Here is a 21,078-nt window from a genome sequence, read left to right as displayed (position 1 = left end):
TGTGATCCCCTAAATTCAACCTTTTGCTTTCTGCCTATCAGCCAATTTTCTATCCAATCTAATAGCGTCCCTGTAATTCCATGGGTCTTCATAATATTTATCAGCCTAGCATGTGACACCTTATCAAAAGCCTTTGAATGGCTTGTTCAAGTAAACACTGAGATTGCAATATAGACATCAAACTACTTGGGATAACTGCCATGTAAGTACTAATCTACTTTTGGTGTTCTCAGTTAAGTGGCTACAAAACCTATCCCAGACCAGCAAACTCCTTTATTTGTGTAAACTCCTTTCCCACCTGTTCTACACTATTTTCATCCATCGATCGTTTATGATGAAAATGTACCTGCAGGAAATTTCATTTTCAGGTTAATTTTGTGTCTGAAGATTACCATAGGCTTTAACTTTGTTTCATTGCCCATGCTCGATAACACCACAGTAAACCTAGTCCTTTTGTGGCCTGTACTTCTAGTTTGCACAGTTTTAACACCTTTCCATTCCACTGTTCTATTGCCTATCATGTCAAAATTCAAGGGGGTTTCATCCACGTTTCCGATATTTGCCAATACAAACTGGTGTTTCTGCCGGTTCAGTCTAATAAGCTGGTGAAAACTTACAACTTTATGATCAAGATCTTTTAGTAGTTTCTGTGCAATTTTTTTTGTTTTGGCATAAAACCAGATTTTTCCTGTTCATGAAATGATTGCACCAGCCTACTGTAGCCTCAAAATCATCAATGGTCTGGGTGCAACTTGGTCGACTGCAGTGCAAATGTTCTTATTATATTTCGAGTGATTATATAACAGTCTTGCCTCTGTTCAACGTGATATTCCAATTCTGGCCAAAGAGTGATTCCTTTTCTCAAAGAAGGTTGACTTTTGGTATTTTTCTTAGTCTCTTTCTTCCTCCAATACCTTACCAACTTCTCATGCACATCAAATATTCTTGTTGTTGGTTTTCTCGGCCATTTCTATCACTTTCAACTTAAAGCTTGCTTCGTGGGGGAGGAGTCACGTGATGGAGTAGTGGCTGGTCGGGGAAAAAAAGAAAATGCAAAGCATAATGGAAATAGAGTACAAGAAATAGAGGATAAAGATACAGAGAAGAGAAAGAAGATGGCTTCCAAGAAGGAGAAAGTAAAAACTGCTGGAAAAAAGTAAAGGTCACCGGAGAAGAAGAAAGAAGGCCTTACCTGCAGGAAGGAACAGGGCGCTGTGGTGACAAGGAGTGCCCGACCCTTGGTCAGTACCTGACCAACAGAGTCGCAACCCACCAGCCGGTACACTACAAAAATGGCTCTCGAAGCCAAACAAAAGTGCGCAATCAGAGGAGAAAAAGGACACCGGCAGGAAGGGGGCTCAGCAGAGGAGCGGGCTCTCAGCTGGAAGATGAGGAAGACAGCAGAAGAGGGTGCGATGAAACAGACATGGAAGACAGACAGAGGGAAGATCGACAAGAAGACCAACATCAAGAAGCACAACATATGAGCAGCCCAAGAGGGGAGGAACAGCAACAATAGGCCCGACAAAGAGATACAACCAGCTCATCAGGAAAAACAGAAGAGACACAGACAGATACAGACGCAAAAGAAAAGGAAGAAGACCAAGATCTTCACAGAGAAATAGAAGGTAAAACTGATGGACGGAGCGAGATGGAAGGTAAAACTGATGGACGGAGCGAGATGGAAGGTAAAACTGATGGACGGAGCGAGATGGAAGGTAAAACTGATGGACGGAGCGAGATGGAAGGTAAAACTGATGGACGGAGCGAGATGGAAGGTAAAACTGATGGACGGAGCGAGATGGAAGGTAAAACTGATGGACGGAGCGAGATGGAAGGTAAAACTGATGGACGGAGCGAGATGGAAGGTAAAACTGATGGACGGAGCGAGATGGAAGGTAAAACTGATGGACGGAGCGAGATGGAAGGTAAAACTGATGGACGGAGCGAGATGGAAGGTAAAACTGATGGACGGAGCGAGATGGAAGGTAAAACTGATGGACGGAGCGAGATGGAAGGTAAAACTGATGGACGGAGCGAGATGGAAGGTAAAACTGATGGACGGAGCGAGATGGAAGGTAAAACTGATGGACGGAGCGAGATGGAAGGTAAAACTGATGGACGGAGCGAGATGGAAGGTAAAACTGATGGACGGAGCGAGATGGAAGGTAAAACTGATGGACGGAGCGAGATGGAAGGTAAAACTGATGGACGGAGCGAGATGGAAGGTAAAACTGATGGACGGAGCGAGATGGAAGGTAAAACTGATGGACGGAGCGAGATGGAAGGTAAAACTGATGGACGGAGCGAGATGGAAGGTAAAACTGATGGACGGAGCGAGATGGAAGGTAAAACTGATGGACGGAGCGAGATGGAAGGTAAAACTGATGGACGGAGCGAGATGGAAGGTAAAACTGATGGACGGAGCGAGATGGAAGGTAAAACTGATGGACGGAGCGAGATGGAAGGTAAAACTGATGGACGGAGCGAGATGGAAGGTAAAACTGATGGACGGAGCGAGATGGAAGGTAAAACTGATGGACGGAGCGAGATGGAAGGTAAAACTGATGGACGGAGCGAGATGGAAGGTAAAACTGATGGACGGAGCGAGATGGAAGGTAAAACTGATGGACGGAGCGAGATGGAAGGTAAAACTGATGGACGGAGCGAGATGGAAGGTAAAACTGATGGACGGAGCGAGATGGAAGGTAAAACTGATGGACGGAGCGAGATGGAAGGTAAAACTGATGGACGGAGCGAGATGGAAGGTAAAACTGATGGACGGAGCGAGATGGAAGGTAAAACTGATGGACGGAGCGAGATGGAAGGTAAAACTGATGGACGGAGCGAGATGGAAGGTAAAACTGATGGACGGAGCGAGATGGAAGGTAAAACTGATGGACGGAGCGAGATGGAAGGTAAAACTGATGGACGGAGCGAGATGGAAGGTAAAACTGATGGACGGAGCGAGATGGAAGGTAAAACTGATGGACGGAGCGAGATGGAAGGTAAAACTGATGGACGGAGCGAGATGGAAGGTAAAACTGATGGACGGAGCGAGATGGAAGGTAAAACTGATGGACGGAGCGAGATGGAAGGTAAAACTGATGGACAGAATATAGATAGTCTTTTTTTGAAGAACAAATGAGATCACTAAAAGAATGGTCGTCATTAGAGTTTAATGCAATTAAAAGGAAAATGAAAAGAACAGAAGATAAAATGTAAAGGTTAGAACTGGTAATGACAGAAATAGGGAAAAGAGAGAGTGTGGAAGAGCGGAAAACGGCTGTAGAAATGGAAGTGAATGACTTCAGAGAAAAATTGTTATCTCAGAAAATTGATATGTTGGAAAATTATAGTAGGCGAAACAACATAAAAATAGTGGCCTGAAGGAGGGTGAAGAAAACACTGACATGAAGGAATTTATAAAAGCTCCCAAAGGTCTTGGGAGCGACAGAAATGCAGGAAGAAATGGAAATAGAAAGGGCACACAGAGTATTGGCTCCAAAACCACAGGCACATCAAAAATCAAGATCCATATTAATAAAACTTTTGAGATATACAAGAGAAAATGTACTGGAATGGGCAAGGAATTAAATTAGAGAAGATAATAAACCATTGGAATACAAGGGTCAAAAAATATTTTTTTTACCCAGACATAAGTTTTGAACTCTTAAAGAGGAGGAAGGAATTTAATACAGCAAAATCAACTTTAAGGAAAAAAAGTTACAAATTCATATCAAGACATCCAGCCGTGCTTAAAATATTTATACCCGGGGAGCAAAACAGACTGTTCTCAGATCCAGAGAAAGTACAAGAATTCGCAGATCGTTTGCAGGAAAGGAGAAGAGATGAAGAGCTGTAACAAGAATGAAGAATGGTGATGAGATGTATATAAAGATGTAAAAACAATGTATATGTAAAGAACTAAAGAGGGAAAAGAGAAGGGAAGGAAGGCAATAAGGGGAAAAAAGAGAGTGAGCTTTGTTTTTTTTTTAAGTGTTTTCTGGAGAGGGCTGGGTGGAAGGGGAATAACTGTCATTGCAAAATCAGTTAATGCTGTGAACAAGATTGCAACCCAGATGAAAAGGGGAGTTGTCGTTGCCCGGCAAGGGGTATGGGGCAACTCAGGGGTGGAAACTTTTGGGGTTAAGGTATTAGTGGATGTGGGAACTGCGGGGGTACTTTATGTCTTAAATGTGTTGTCATTTATTAAGTGTAATAAGAGAAAACTAAGATGAAAATAGGGAAAAGGGGTTGGAGGTGGAAAAGGGATGTATGCAAGATATAAGATGGCCATGTTGAACTATATGACTATAAACATTAATGGAATACATAACCAAATTAAAAGGAAGAGGCTACTAAATTTATTGAAGAAGGAAAAAATAGATATAGCATTTGTGCAGGAAACACATCTAACTGAAGCGGAACATAACAAACTAAAGAGAGACTGGGTAGGACACGTAATGGCAGCATCCTATAATTCAAAAGCTAGAGGTGTAGCCATACTAGATAACAAAAATGTACCAATTAAAATAGAGGAAGAAATAATAGATCCAGCAGGGAGGTATGCAATGATAAAGTGTCAGATATACTCAGAATTTTGGAATTTGCTCAATATATATGCACCTAACGAGGAGGATCAAAAGTTTATGCAGGATATATTTTTTTTAAGATTGCAGACACAAGGAAATGTATTGATAGGGGATTTTAACCTTGGACCCAATGTGACATAAAACTGGAAAAAAGTCAAGTAAAAAATAAAGTAGCCAAATTTATGGTTAAATCAATGCAGGAAATGAAATGAATATATGGAGGAGGCAACACCCAAGAGAGAAGGAATTGTCATATTATTTGAGTAGGCACAAAACTTACTCAAGGATTAATATGTTTTTGTTGACAGCCCATATTCAAGGGAGAGTTAGGAAAACTGAATATAAAGCTAGACTACTATCAGATCATTCACCCTTATTATTAGCAATAAAACTGGAGGACATCCCTCCAAGAACATGTAGATGGAGGTTAAACTCCATGCTACTTAAAAGACAGGAATTTAGGGAGTTTATTGAACACCAAATTAAAACATATTTTGAAATAAACACAGGATCAGTGAAAGACAAATTTATATTATGGGACGCAATGAAAGCCTTCATTAGAGTGCAGATAATAAGTTATGTGACTAAGGTGAAAAAGGACTACAATCAGGAAATACGAAACATTACAAACATACAAGGTGGAGAAGAACATAATGAAAACAAAGCAAAAGTATTATGAACTGGGAGGAAAAAACACATAAAATATTCACCTGGCAACTTAAAACAGAACAAGTTAATAGAATGATACTGGCATCAAGGAAAAAGAACAAACAAATTACATATAATCCAACAGATTAATGAAAATTTTAAGGAACTTTATGAACAATTGTATCAAACTGACAATGAGGGGAAAGATGATAAAATAGAGGAATTTTTAGCTAAAATTAAACTGCTGAAATTGCAAGAAGAGGAACAAAACAAACTAATAAAACCATTTGAAATAGAGGAAGTACAGGATATATTAAAAAAGCTACCGAACAATAAAATACCAGGAGAGGATGGATTTCCAATAGAATTTTATAAAATAGTTAGTTATTAATTCCTCCTCTCCTGGAAGTAATGAACCAGATAGAAGAAACACAAAACTTGCCAGATTAATGTAAGACAGCAATAATTACAGTAATATCAAAGACGGGGAAGGACCCACTAACACCAGCATCATAGAGACCAACATCTCTACTTAACTAAGACTATAAGATAATAGCAAAATTATTAGTAAACAGATTGGCCAATTGTGTACATAAAATAGTAAAACAAGATCAAACTGGATTTATTAAAAAAAGACGAACAGTGGAAAATATCTGCAAACTTATTAATCTAATCCACGCAGTTCAAGGAAATAAGAAACCAAAAGTGGCTGTTGCTCTAGATGCAGAAAAAAGCCTTTGACAGAGTAGAGTGGAATTACTTATTTAAAGTTTTACAGAAATTCAATCTACCAAAAAAATATATAAATTGGATTAAAGCATTGTATAATAGACCATTGGCGAAGGTAACAGTAAATGGATATGTATCGAGTCACTAAATTAAGTAGGTCAACCAGACAGGGATGTCCATTATTCACCTTAGCAATAGAACCTTTGGCAGAACTGATAAGAATATAAAATAAAAGGGATAAAAATAAAGGAGGAGTATAAAATCAGCTTATTTGTAGATGACATCATAGTATTCCTAACAGAACCAGAGGTATCAGTAAAAGAATTACGTAAGAAATTGAAGGAATATGGAGAAATATTGGGGTACAAGATCAATGCAAATAAAAGTGAAGTGATGGCAATGAGTAATGCAGACTATACAAAATTTAAAAAAGAATCACCATTTAAATGGCAAGCACAAGCAATCTGATACCTAGGGATCAGGTTAGATACTAACTTAAGCCATTTGTACAAACTAAATTATCTGCCACTAATAAGGAAATTGCAGGAAGACTTGGAACAATCGAAAGAATTACCACTAATGTTGATAGGGAGGGTAAACTGCATTAAAATGAATGTGTTCCCAAGGATATAATACTTATTTCAAATATTACCAATTTCCTTAACAGAAAAATTCTTTAAGGAACTAAAGAGAATAATAAGGAAATTCTTGTGGAAAGGGAGGAATCCAAGGGTAGTGTTAGATAAATCAACAGAGAGGTATAATCAAGGTGGTTTGCAGTTACCAAATTTTAGAAATTATTATAGAGCCACACAATTGAGGTATTTATCAGACTTTTACCAGACGAGGGAAAAACCAGACTGGACTAAGATGGAACTAGATAAAATAGGGGAAAAGGGACCAGAACATATACTTTATAAGTGGGATGAAAAGCTGGTACAATATTAAAAACTCACCAGTACTGCACCATTTACTTAATACATGGAAGAAGATCCTCTTATAAAGGAAAAAAATGAATGATCAAATACCAAAATTACTATCGACGCAAAATCAGCAAATCCCTTTTATAATAGACAACCTTTCCTTTAGAGAATGGGAGAGAAAAGGAATCAAAAGAATAGAAAACTGTTTTTTGGGAAATAATTTATTAACATTTGAACAGTTGAAGTACAAATATGGAATAACTCATGGTACAATGTTTGCATATCATCAATTGAAAGCTTATTTAAAGGATAAATTGGGAAACAGCTTGAGATTACCTGAAGGAAGCAACTTTGAATATCTGGTTACAGACAGAATGATAATCAAAAGATTTGTAACCAACATGCACATTAAGCTGCAAGGTAAGGAAAATGAAATAAACTATAAACCTAAGGAGAAGTGGGAAAAGGATCTAAACAAAGATTTAAAAAATGAAGTATGGTAAAAGTTGTTTTCTGGAACTATGAAGAATACAATAAACACGAGGTTACGCATGATACAGTATAATTGGTTACACAGGGTACATATTACTCAAAAATTAAATAAATGGGGTTCAACATTATCAGATGTTTTTGCTATTGGAAGGAAATGGGAACAAGATTGGGAAGATTTAAATTAGATACTAAATAAAATTACAAAAAATTACATACCAAAAAAAAACAGATATTTCTTTTAAGTAACATAAGAAGTAGAGACTTAGGCCTCAAATTGGATAAAGTGCAAAAAAAATTCATTATGATAGCCTTAGCGATAGCAAAAAAATGTATGTCAACTTGGAAAATGGAAGAGAGCATGAGTGTACAGCAATGGTACATGGAAATGAATAAATATATTCCACTGGAAAAAATAACACAATTTAAAAATAGTCACAATGTTTGAACAAATTTGGGAACCATGAATGGAACATATCAGAGAGAGCTTGCCTATGGCCTCCATCCCCTAAAATGAAAATGATAAGAAGACAAAACTACTAGATTCATTGTGTAATAAATAGATGACGAGTTTTTCTTGTTTATTTTCCTTTGTGTGAAAATATTGTTTTATGGTTTTATTGTATATGTTAAATATTTATGGATATTGGAGGGGGTGGGTAGAGGGGATGGAGGGAAGGGGGTAAGAAAGGGGAGAAAAGACTACTGTAAATTTAATGAGATACATTTGTACATATTTTGGTTGATATGGTTCACAGAGTGAAAAATAAAAAAATATTTTTAAAAAAAGCTTGCTTTGTGGTAGCCCCTTGCACCTTCAGGCACCTCACAAAATGAAGAACAAACTCAACGAGCCAGCAGGCTGCATGAGGCCTGCAATCGGCCACAACTAAAGGAGCCTAACTGGCCTATCAAGAAAAGCTGATTACAAATGCACCAATCAGCACAATGGGGGGGTTTTGACCACTCCCCTTAGCTTGAGATTAAAAGCAGGGCTGTGAACCTAATAAACCTCAGTATTAACTACACTCAACTGGGTTCATGTCGTTCTTTCTGGGAACAGCATGCTCCTTCTGAGCTAACCTGCACACAGCTCTATCCTCTCCTGACCTATAGCTTGTAGAAGCTAGCTACAGCTTCATATTTTCATCACCTGCTGCATTGTTTTGTTGGACCCTCCATGATAACAATCACCTCCAGCCGATGCTCATCTGATCAATCCGTCTGATCGGGGATGGGGGGAGGGGGTGAAACAACCTATACGCTGGTCAACAGCCCATCTCAGGCATCAAAAGTTTTGGGACTTGTACACCAGTCAATGGGCCAACTCAGACATCCAGAAAATGGGGGTCAACTTGTATGCTGTATATACCATAAAACCCTTAAAATTAGACCAAAAAATGTACAGTAATTTCATAGTTATTATCACCATGCTAGCTTTTATTCTAGTTTTTTTTAAATTAAACTTGTGCCTCAGCATTTAGAAGCTTGGACTGTTGATGCACATTTAGCTACTGAGCTACCATGCCACTGAAGAGATTGGATCCTGAAAAAAAATGTTGCTCGAAGCTGTTAGCAGGCTTAGTTACAAATGATGACATAACAAATAAGTTCCAAGTTCAGATCTACTTGTAAAGTTGAAAATACATCAATGGATTTCACATGCATGATCTTTGAAATATTAGCTACTGTACTACAGATCTCAAAATTCACCTATAAGTGTATTTCAATAATGGTAAAAAGTCTGGGTTTCAGTAATGGAAAAAAATTCTATTTTGAGATTCAATACAAGCAGCAATTTGAGTTCTGTGACTGTTCTAAATATGTGCCACTGGTATACGGTTCCAGGGTATGTCTGCCAAACTGTAAGAGTATGGGATTAATTTCACACAGAATGGTAACTGGTTTACACGGATGTTTGAGAATTGGGAAAGGGTCAATTACAGCAGCTGGGATTATGAGATGACATTTCCTCATTCTATTTTAAAGTTGTAAAATTTGGGTGGGTAGGGGAAATGGTGTTTCAAGCCTCTCCTCCCCCAGTCTTTGTGGCCATGATTGTACCTCCAAGTCTTCATCAGTATTCTTCCCGTTAAGATACGCAGTAGTAGGAAGTGTCTGAATGGGCAGACAGCAGGTTAGATACTAGTGGGCCACTAATTCACATCAAGGAAGACTACTAAAGGGAGGTTTGAGAAATTAGATGGAGAAGGGAAGGGGAGATTTTGGGATGGAGGGTCCTGAATTTCTTTGCAGGAGCCAATACCTGTGTCTGCTTCACCTGGTCCAAAAGGAGTGTGTACAATCTTAAGTATTTTAACATCCACTGTTATCCTGATACCAAAGAAAATAAAGACAATGTGCCTCAATGTCTGCAGGCTCTGACATCCATTACGATTTGGAAGGTTTGTCATGGCCTATGTTAACTGCAACAATCCTCAACAGTTTGCCGTTCATACCAATAGGCCCATGACAGGCATGCTGCCAATTAATACCGGGATAATGAAAAAATCTGTCTGACTCCTATTCATTGACCATAATTCTACCTTCAACACCATAGTTCTACAAATCCTCGACTTCCTGACTAGCAGGCAGTGAGATTTGGCAATTGCACCATCTTCATGAAAGGCCTTAACACCAGTGGCTCACAAGATTAGAGCTCTATTCTATATTCCCACTACATTCATGACTGTTGGGCCAAAGGCTGATCTAATTCCATGCACAAGTTTGCAGATGACAACATCTTCGGGCAGATCTCAAACAATGATGAGATAGAGACTGGTGGCATCGTGTTGGGATAATGACCTCTCAATGGCAGCAACACAAAGGACCTGGTCAAACAGAGGAATGCATATCCCTGAGGGCATTAAGGTGCGGAGGTGGAGACAGTGGAAAGTTTCAAGTTCTTAAAGAGTAAATATTGCAAATAACCTGTCCTGGTCCAAAAATGTTAATGTTACATTCCAAGAAAACACACCTCAGACTCTACTTTCTCAGAAGGCTGAGAAAGTTTGACATGTTCCCGAATCTCTTCATGAACCTTTACAGATGCCTCACAGCTTGGTTTGGCAACTGCCCTGAGCAAGACTGCGGAAGCTGTAGGGAGTGCAGTAGAAATTCAGCTCATTCCATCACTCAACATCCCCTCCATCAACTTGATTTGAACTTCCTGCTACCTCTTGAAAGCTGTTAACATATTGAAGGATGCATCCCATCCAGTCACGCCCTGTTCTCCCCTCATCGCTTTCATTAAGCAGAAGATGCATGTGCTTAAAGACATGAACCTCCAGACTCGAGGACAGTTTCTTTCCTTCTGTTAACAGATTTCCTTGCTGGCAAAAGATGATGAGTATTATTTCTAACATTCTTACCTCTATCTGGCAGGATGGTTAGTGCTATGTCTTTACAGCGCAGTGATTGGGTGCACACCAGGGTTTGAGACCTGCGTTGTCTGTCATTCTCCCCGTGTCTGCATGGATTTTCTCCGGGGCCTCCAGTTTCCTCCCACCATTCAAAACAGGGTGTAGGTTAATGGGGTGTAAATTGGGCAGCACTGATTCATGGGCTGAAATGGGTTGTTACTGTGCTGTTCGTCTAAATTTAATTTTTAAAAACGTCTAAAAATTAAATTTAACATACATGAACTGTTTTTTGTTTTTCCCCATGCCCTACACTATTTAACAATATTGTTCTATTGTTTGTTTATGATATTATTACACTACCTGCTATACGAATTAAATTGTAGATGGCATGTAAAATTAAACCTTTTACTGTATGTTGGTGCACATAACAATAAACACTCCAATCAATCAGAAATGGCCTCTTCTGCTCCAGAATCTTCCTCACACAGACTTCAGCTGACGGGGAAATCACAAAGGGTTCCTTGTTCAGGCCAGTGTTGAGTCAGGTTCATATACCTTGATCTGGACAAAAAGATTCCACTGGGTTAAATTCTGGATCATTGTCCTCTTCTCGAAGCAGATTAAACTTAAAATTGGTTGGAGTTTGTGAAGGACACCAGTGCCTAAGTCAATCAAGCAATTTCACTGTCTATCCAACCCGAAAAATCTACAGGTGCTGAGACCTGAAACAAAACTGACAAATAGCAGGTCAAACAGCAACAGGGATGAGAGAGAGATGCAATGTTTCTGGACAAGGATGAGTTCTGATGAAGGATCATTAACTCTCCCCTCTCCACACTGCCTGATCGGCAGTATTTTTTAAACTATCTAATGTAACACAGAGGGTCACCTCATGGCCCCCCTTCCCCCATATCATTGAATGTCAGACCCAGCCACAGCTGATGCCACCTTATGGTGGTCAACCCTTGGGTGACGGCGACAGTCATTCTCTTTCTCATTTGTCCTCCTGCTGTGGAAACTACCCGAGCCACTCGAAACTGGGGTTGGGGGGGGTTTGAGTAGTACTGGGGAACTAACTCATTGTGATGTTTAACTAGATAGGGGCACTCTTATGTATGTATCATGGACCTTCTTTAGGTTGAGAGGCATGCTGCTTGTGGGGAGAGGGGGTAGCAGGTATGGATTTTTTAAACCCTGGGTAGTTATTATATAATGTTAACTTGCATTATAATCGGTATGCATGTGGGTGTGCGTGTCCTTTGTTGCGTGCTTGTTCCCTGTTGTAAATAAAGTTCTCAGTTTAATACTACCATATGTTCAGGGTTGTCACTCTTTGAACCCTTCAAGCTTGTTCTTCACCACATGATCATGGTTTAGGGAGTAAAATCTGGGCAAGTTGGTTGTAGCAATGTTCTAGAACAGGACAACAAAAGAAAGGAACCACGTGCAGCAGAGTCCCAGGGTGGACTGACGATAGTGCCAGGTTTGGCAGTTTGTCCAGCCTGCTGGCAGACCACAGAAGCCAGTGAACTGCTTGGACAGCTTAGGCTTGCAAGGGGAGGAGATTGGGCACCATCTTGTGTCCCTCCTCACAGAATTGGGGTTCCTGGGAAGTAAAAGGAGCCAGAGAGGTACATTTTGGCTCCTGCCAGCCTTCCTGAGGCATCTGAGAAGGAAGGAGCTGGAGATCATCCAGCTAAAAGGTGAAGTGGAGGCAGTGCAGTGGCATTGCTCCACCATGGGGGAAGCGGTCAGGGTCACAGAGAACCTAGCCAGAGAGCTGGAGAAGAAAGGTGCAGAACTTGCCTGCAGACTAGTTAAGGTGCAACGGAAGCAGCTCATCAGGCTAGCCAGACCCAATCAAGGTCTGAGCCCTTTGCTGCAAGTGGGATGGTATCAGCATATGGTAGGGGAATGGGGACATTATATAATGAGGACAGTGAAGAGGTAGAGCAGTGCTACGCCTGTCCTACCCTGTGCCTGTACCCCTGCAGGCCAGTCCAGTGACCATGCAGTCCCTCCTCAAATGGGGTTGGAGGGAGAAGGCCAGGGAGTCATAACAGATCACGCCCAAGGCCTCTGTGATACCACCGAGCCACAGGAGTACTTTTCCAGGGAGATCACTACTGACAGAAGCCAGGTGAGACCCTGGCCACATGGCTGATCTGGATATGGGATTAAGGTAGTACTGGCATGAGCTATCCCTTCGGAAAACCTATCTTGGGAGGGTTTTCCAAACAGCAATACCCTGTGGATGCTACTGGAAGCTGATGATGGAAACACATCCCTCTTGGATCAGCTAGTAGTGATGGCAGTCCAAGTGAGGTGCCACACCATCTCTCTTTTTCCCCCCCTCCCCACCCCCAACAAACCCCATGCTGGAGTGGGATATACAATCTCTGCCATCGTGGAGTACAATAGGGGATGGGACAAGAGCCCTTTGAGAGTGGGCTCTAGTGACAATGCTATGATAGCTCCCATGGCAGTTACACCCCTGAGGACAACAGGATTACCTCCACACTGGTAGAACACCTAATCACCACTGCCCATCTCTTTTAATAAGCCCAGGAGCTGAGAAGGCAGTGAGGAAGGCCATCTGTCTGCTGGATAGGGCTGGAGTGCATGAAGAGGAGATCACATGCTTGAGGGTAGAAGAGAAGGCAGAGGATAGGGCATTCCATATGAGCAACAAAAAAGTGCATCTGGCACTGAAGGAAAGAGAAGCTAAGGATCAGATTAATGGAATACCCAATTCCCCCTGTATGCACTCTGCAAGGAACCTTGTGCAGGGAAGAGATCCATCTCCTAAGAGCAAGGGTTGGCCTCTGCACCTCCTCCAGATCACACCAAGGCCCTGCTTCCATCTATCAAGTGCAGGAAGCAGTACGGAGCACAGTGGCAGCAGGGATCAACCAGTATGCGGTGACCCTCCTCTCCGCTGCCGAAGGATTGAGGCCAGGTATCTGTTGGATTTCTTTGCGGCACATTGGGTTGATAGTTCCCTTGTGGTGCAGTGGCACATACGCTGCATCATTTAATGTTAGCTTCCTTCTTCTTTATGTTTACCCTCTCAATGTATTTGTTTAATATCATTCCAGGTATGATGGTATAGCCTTTGGTGAGATGGAGGATTTTCTACTTGGTAACAGTTCTGATTTTAATACCTTACAAGGGAATAACTGGATGGGTTCTATTTTATTAAATGATATTTTAGGATTTTTAAGTGATTTTGTGCATTAAAATTTGAGAACACTTCAGTCTAATTTATTGAAATTAGTTGTAAAGAAAATGAAGCATCAAAGTGAATTGGCAGTTCAGTCTTAAACACTTGTAGCACTGCCCTAGGGAATGTTAGATCTCAGTTATACATAGTTCTGATAACTCTGGACAATTTTTTTCCCCCAAAGGGTTTGCTTCCTTAAAAAAAAGGGATTATGATTGACAACTTCAAGCTGAATACAAATATAATTTCAGCTTTGCTAAATTTTGTAGGAAGATGGAGAAACATTAAATTAACTTTTATTGAATTTAGCATGTTTAATGGCGTAATGAGGTTGACACGTTGCGTTAGTTCAACTGATCTAAAAATGTTTTGCCCCTGATTTTCATTTGTCCCCAGCATCTGATGCCACTCATGCCACTTTCCAACGATAGTAGACCAGCATTGATGGATTCCATTTGCCTTGATAACATCTTTCCATGATCACATTGTCCTGGTGAAACCTTTCACCATGTTCATCACTGACTACCCCAAGATCGGCAGGGAAGATGCCCAAATGTGAATGCAAAAGAAAATGAACTTTCAATAACATGATGCTCTTCATGGTTGTATATGATTGAAATATACTTAAAATATGACAGGAATTAACAAAAATAGGTTATATCTTAAAAAAAAACCAATGTGATAGATATTTTTTTAAGGTATTGTGATCAGCAGCCCAAAGTCCATAGAATACACCCAAAAATGTTCAGGAAGTAAAATCTTGGCCAATGTTAACTTTCCTGAATTGTTTTAATATATGACCAAGCTCCAGCCAATCAGACATTCTACAAATGACAATTGCACTATTATATATGTTAGGCCAGACAGCAATTATTGGTATGATAGCCAATGGAGTAAACGCCAATAATCAAGAGGTACTTAGGCAAGAAAACTTATAAAAACAAAACTTTGTTTCTCAGAATAAAGTCATGATTGCTTCATGAATACTTTCAAGACTAATGACCATTATTAGATAAAGGTTCTGTAATTATTTGCAAATTAACACCATTAATAAATTTTATCAGTTCTTTCTGGGAAAAATTGCATCTCATGCTTAAAATGACCAGGCTAGATCAATGATTGTTTATTCAGGAAAAACAAAAGGTGAGAGAATCACGTGTTTGGAACACTTAAAGAAACAGGATTCATGAAGTGACCACTTCCGTCTGATGAACACAGAAGTGGAGTGACTTTGTGTGGAATAGATAATTCGGCTGATTCTCCTCACCAGGGAAATTATTGTACCACTGTGACCATTGTAATGGTCATTTTGATTGACCCATATCTGGGTAAAGGAAACAGGAGAATTTCTGCATTGGATTGTGACCATTGTAATGGGCATTTTGATTGACCCATATCTGGGTAAAGGAAACGGGAGAATTTCTGCATTGGATTGTGACCATTGTAATGGGCATTTTGATTGACCCATATCTGGGTAAAGGAAACGGGAGAATTTCTGCATTGGATTGTGACCATTGTAATGGGCATTTTGATTGACCCATATCTGGGTAAAGGAAACGGGAGAATTTCTGCATTGGATTGTGACCATTGTAATGGGCATTTTGATTGACCCATATCTGGGTAAAGGAAACGGGAGAATTTCTGCATTGGATTGTGACCATTGTAATGGGCATTTTGATTGACCCATATCTGGGTAAAGGAAACAGGAGAATTTCTGCATTCCATTGTGATGGTCATTTTGACTCACATGCCTCCCCTACACAAGGAAAAGGGAAGTTGTGACAACTATTTTTATGAAAGGGCATGTCTCTAGAAGCAACTTATTAAGGATTCATGGGCTTTTCGCAGTCACTCCCACCTTCTTCCCGATTACTTCAGTTTAAATGTCTTCATTTCAACTATGGAGTTCTAAGACTAAAATGTGGAATGACTCTTCAGAATTGTGCCTACGCTGTAATGGTATGGGTACCTCATGCACCCCCCCTCCCCCCCAACACACACACACACACACACACACACAATAAATATATTGTTTAAAAAAAAAATCTCTTAGTGAATTTCTTTTGCTGCTGGTCTGTGATGTAACAAATGTTAATTGTCTCACCTGGCAATTGGTTCCAGAAAATTGAAGAGACAATTGAGATTTGAGCACTGGAAAGGATTTAACAGAAATTCGCATGCTGGATACATTTAATTTTAATATCATCTGCATCTCTTGCAAAGACCTGCTTGGTATTCAGGAGAGGTGGAAATCATTTCAAGTACTAGAGATGGTCTGTAACATTGACCTCAAAGCCAATTAGACCCCTTTAGCGTGCAGTTAAAACTGCATTCAGACTTCCAAGTAGGGTGTGTATTTATACTTACATTAAATTTAAAACACCGTGAATGTGATTTTTTTTTTAAACAGGAGATTACCAGATTTTCAATCATTCCTTTGACCCTGTCATAACCCTAACCTTTTTATTTGGATGCCATCATTTTCCATGTGAAGCAAATTCTTGGCAGGAGATCTTAACCAAGAAGCGACCTACTTGTATCATGGGAATTAGGAGGGAGCAGGGGTTATTGAGCTGCAAAATTGAAAGGTGCCTTGAAAAGGCAGAAAAGCTCCAAAGATGCACAATGTAGCCACTTTACAGGGTTTGACAGAGACAATGTTTTATATTGGTAAGTACATGCATGGCGGGTGGTTAATTTGAAGAGATTGGCAAGTCAGGGCCATGGTTCTCTATTGACAATAACATGGGCTTTACTACTGGTAAGGCCTGCCTACAGTCACTTAGTGCCCAAGTGATACTAGGAAATGTCTGTAACAGGGCAGGATGGCGAAAAATGCCTGATGAACCATGTGCGTATTCTTTGCTAACCTTTTCATGTAGAGGATAAGGAATGTGCAGCAAGCAATAATCCTTGCTGGGATGAAGAAAAGGAAGTGGAACACTAAGTCTGGTGATGGTTGAGAAGGTTTGAAAGTGTGTGGAGTGCTTGGGTGGGTGGGGGAACTAAATATTCATCCTGATATCAGTTTGGTTTGCAAGGGAAATCGACACAACTGAACAACATTGTGGGTGTTGTGGCTGAAATATCAATTAGACAAAGAATTGTCCAGTTAATTGTCTGACTGAAGGCATATGGATCATTTATAAATAGAAGAGATTTAGGGTTGTGTTTGGTGCACATGATGGGCCAAATGAGCTGTTCCTGTGCTGTTCCCTTGAGGAAGGGCAGACCCAAAATGTCAGTAATATATCTTCACCTCTAGAGGCTGCAAGACTAACTGAGTCCCTCTAGCACTTCTGTGTGTTTTTATTTGCTGTACTGTTCCTACGTTCTAAACTCTATTCAAGAAACAATATCTTGTGTGCTCTCACAATCTTGTATTTTGTTTAAAGCAGAGAGATTCTGAACAGCAGCTGGGACGATGGCCTAACGATTTCACCGAGCTTTGAAGGTAGAAGTTGCTCCACCTAAGCTAGTGTTTTTCACATAATATTCCTGAAAAACATTCTTGTGTGAAGTTACTGATAATTCATATTTACTCATATGCAGTGGAACAGGAAGACAGAGAGGTGATTTTGGAAATCAAGACAATACCACAGTGGAATACCGAAAGTCCTCCAAATGAAAATAGTGAACAAAAGGAATTTAAAAGTGAACAACAGCGGGACACGCAGGTACTGATGATCATTATAAACATTCCGGTAAGCAGTTAGCGCAATGCTATTACAGTGCAGGCGACCGGGATTCAAATCTGATGCTGTCTGTAAGGAGTTTGTACATTCTCTCCATGTCTGCATGGATTTCCTCTGGGTGCTCAGCTTTCCCTCCACTCTTCAAAAAAACACACGGAGGTTGGTCGTAGGTGAATTGGTGTATTTGGGAGGCACGAGCTCCTGGTGTGGAGGGGCCTTTTATGTCTAAATTACAAATGTCGACCCTGTTTTCCTCTTTTATTTCCCCATTTATTCTTTACTCAATTTAACTCTGGAATTTTGAGCTGTTACAAAATCTTCATTTCTTTCTTTATCCAGGCTTGAACATCTGATATGTTTCTCTGGCTGTGGAGCTTAAACTATGTATTTCATTTTTTTAAAATCTATTTAAGTAGTTAGACTAATGAGCACCAACTGCAGTTCTACTTTTATCATTTAATTATGAAACAAATATCTTAACAACAGCCGTTTTGAGTTCTCGGCTCATGCTTGCAGTTCAATTTTAAATAAGATGGTGACTGGGTGTGAAGAGTGGATACTCTTTGGATCAGCCCAGTGAGATGAAGCAAACCATCAATCTCTGTCAACTGAGGTGCTCCAAAGTAAAATGACTTCTCTCAGTTGTGGCCTAATTTCAAACACATAAGAGTCCATTGTGGAAAATAGTCAGGCATTAAGGAGACACTCTAAGACCAATTTTCTGAATGTGTACTCCTACTGGGAGCATACATTTGGAAAATTGACCTTTTTTTTATTCAAAATGAATTGGTTAATGTAGGAAATGGAAGTGTCAGGTTGGCACAGTAGGTATATGCTTTTCATGCTGGTTTAGGATTTAATGCTGAGACAGAGCAGAGGGAATTATGCCTCGTAGATAAACCCTGTCAAGGGACTGCTTGGTGCTGACATTGTGTGCAGCAAATTGAAAATTTTATATTCCTTAGCAACAACCTCATTCTCTTTTATCAGAACAGCAATTCCACCAAAATATATAATTGTAATAGTGTCATTTTTTTTGTATAAAAGATTTGCATTTTTGTACTTAGCTGCTTTCATCACTTATATTGATAATGCGCACTTACAAATTTTTGAAGACTACAGAATAATTATCATATCAATGGAACTGAGTTTCTTTCATAGATATGGCTGGTAAAATTGCCATGACATAGACATTTTTATTAAAGATTCACAACAATAAATATTGCAATTAAAACCCTCAACAGCACAGACTTCTGCATATTTAAACTTGTTGGGTTCTATTTTTTATAGTTTCTGAATTTAACACTGTTTTAAGAAACGGACTCAAAATTCCTGGGTGTCACCACCCTATAATGTGACCAAATATTCCATGTTTGGTGAACCTGCACGGCTGGCTTTTAGTGGTTTAATATTTAACTACAGTTTTTGTTTTAAGAACCTGTTTCTCAGTAAGGAATGTCATACACCAATCATTTGCTTGAATTGCCATATGTTTGTAGATATCTTTGAACTGTTTTGCACTCGCACGGTTATACTGCTTGCTTAATAAATTTGAGTTATCCCTGAATTTGGTTGGTTTGTTTATAATAATCTCAGCAAAATCTTAATCGGGGTTGAAGATCTGATCACTGGGGGTTTCCACTGGTCACTTGTTACCAATTAGAACAATTACCATTGATAACTACCCTCTGTTTTTGATTATCTAACCAATTAAGTGCAGCATTGCCTGAATTAAAACAAACCTTACAATAACAGGCAATGACCCATTTGAGGCACAATAAGTAATAACAGAATGTGAAAAAAATGCAAGAAATTAATCAGATTATGAAAGAAGGAACCAAGGCCAAAAAAAGTCCAAAAAGTATTTCTAAGCCAAATGTAAAACACATTAAAAACAAAGTAATGTGATGTGTTTTAAACCAAGAGAATCTAGTTTGTTTTAATTCTCCAAAATGTGTTTAGGATTGCCATGTTATTGATCTGATTATTTCATTAACTTGAAACATGTAAACTTCTGGAGCCCTAGGATGGGACTGAACAATATGAAATGGGAGTTTAGCTACCAAAAACTGGTGAAGGCAAATGACTGAACTGGAATTAAATGCATAGATATTCATCCCAAAGCATGATAAAGCTGAACATTTTGCCTTTGATATTCATTGTATTAGACAATAAATATGAATCTTGTGGAATGCTCCCTTTTTAAAAAGAACTAATTTAATACTGCTTCAAATGTTTAGGTCTACAAATGCAAGCTTCTCTTTCACAAAATTCAGTTTTGAATGAATTGGCTACAGAGGTAATGGATGGATTAAATCAAATTTTCATAGATTCTTGAATTTATTCCCACTGTTTAAAGAAGAAAACAGGGAACTTTTAACTTGGCTTTATGTCAGCTGTATGGAATAAATGCTGGAATATGTAAATTTATAGTTGTATTTTAGAGATTTGGCAGATGAACAGGTCCTTCCAGCCTGTGACCGATTGACCTGCGGCAGATTCGAACCTGGGTTTCTGGCACTCTAATAGCATTACACTAACCAATGCTGTTTCTGAATTGTTAGGGTTCTCGACACAAGAAGGCTGAGGCAAAAAAAAACACACACACAAATCCTGGAGAAACTCAGCAGGTCAAACAGTGCCTTTATGTAGCAAAGGTAAAGATACATCACCCAACGTTTTGAGCTTGAACCCTTCATCAAGGTTTCATCTAACTTTACCTTTGCTTCATAAAGGCACTGTTTGACCTGCTGAGTTTCTCCAGGATTTGTATGGTTTTTTCACTTAACCACGGCATCAACGGAATCCTGTGTTTTACTCCAAGAAGGCTGGGGAGTTGGTTCACTGATCCGGAACAATATTGAATCTGCGGGTTCAGAGGTGGAAAATGCTGTTGAGGCAGAAGCTCAGCCATAATCTTAATAAATGGCCGTGTAGGTTCAGGCCGTGTAGGTTCAGGCCGTGTAGGTTCAGGCCGTGTAGGTTCAGGCCGTGTAGGTTCAGGCCGTGTAGGTTCAGGCCGTGTAGGTTCAGGCCGTGTAGGTTCAGGCCGTGTAGGTTCAGGCCGTGTAGGTTCAGGCCGTGTAGGTTCAGGCCGTGTAGGTTCAGGCCGTGTAGGTTCAGGCCGTGTAGGTTCAGGCCGTGTAGGTTCAGGCCGTGTAGGTTCAGGCCGTGTAGGTTCAGGCCGTGTAGGTTCAGGCCGTGTAGGTTCAGGCCGTGTAGGTTCAGGCCGTGTAGGTTCAGGCCGTGTAGGTTCAGGCCGTGTAGGTTCAGGCCGTGTAGGTTCAGGCCGTGTAGGTTCAGGCCGTGTAGGTTCAGGCCGTGTAGGTTCAGGCCGTGTAGGTTCAGGCCGTGTAGGTTCAGGCCGTGTAGGTTCAGGCCGTGTAGGTTCAGGCCGTGTAGGTTCAGGCCGTG

At 40.1% G+C, this 21,078-nt stretch overlaps 1 protein-coding gene across 4 annotated transcripts in view; it reads left to right on the top strand.

Moving 5' to 3' along the window:
* ppp1r3ab (protein phosphatase 1, regulatory subunit 3Ab) overlaps positions 1 to 21,078 on the top strand; it is a 46,321-nt gene that overhangs the window by 13,552 nt on the left and 11,691 nt on the right. For 2 of the 4 annotated variants that reach the window (XM_069903846.1, XM_069903843.1), the window contains exons 2-3: positions 17,365 to 17,423; positions 17,522 to 17,673. In XM_069903846.1, coding sequence (XP_069759947.1) covers positions 17,365 to 17,423; positions 17,522 to 17,673 — 211 coding nt within the window. The remainder of the gene's footprint in view (positions 1 to 17,364; positions 17,424 to 17,521; positions 17,674 to 21,078) is intronic. The other 2 variants (XM_069903844.1, XM_069903845.1) reach the window with 2 other exon arrangements.

Source organism: Narcine bancroftii, chromosome 11 (genome assembly GCF_036971445.1).
Source record: "Narcine bancroftii isolate sNarBan1 chromosome 11, sNarBan1.hap1, whole genome shotgun sequence".
NCBI lineage: Eukaryota > Metazoa > Chordata > Chondrichthyes > Torpediniformes > Narcinidae > Narcine > Narcine bancroftii.
The sequence above is the reverse complement of the archived record's forward strand: the minus strand, read 5'-3'. Positions and strand labels throughout refer to the sequence as shown.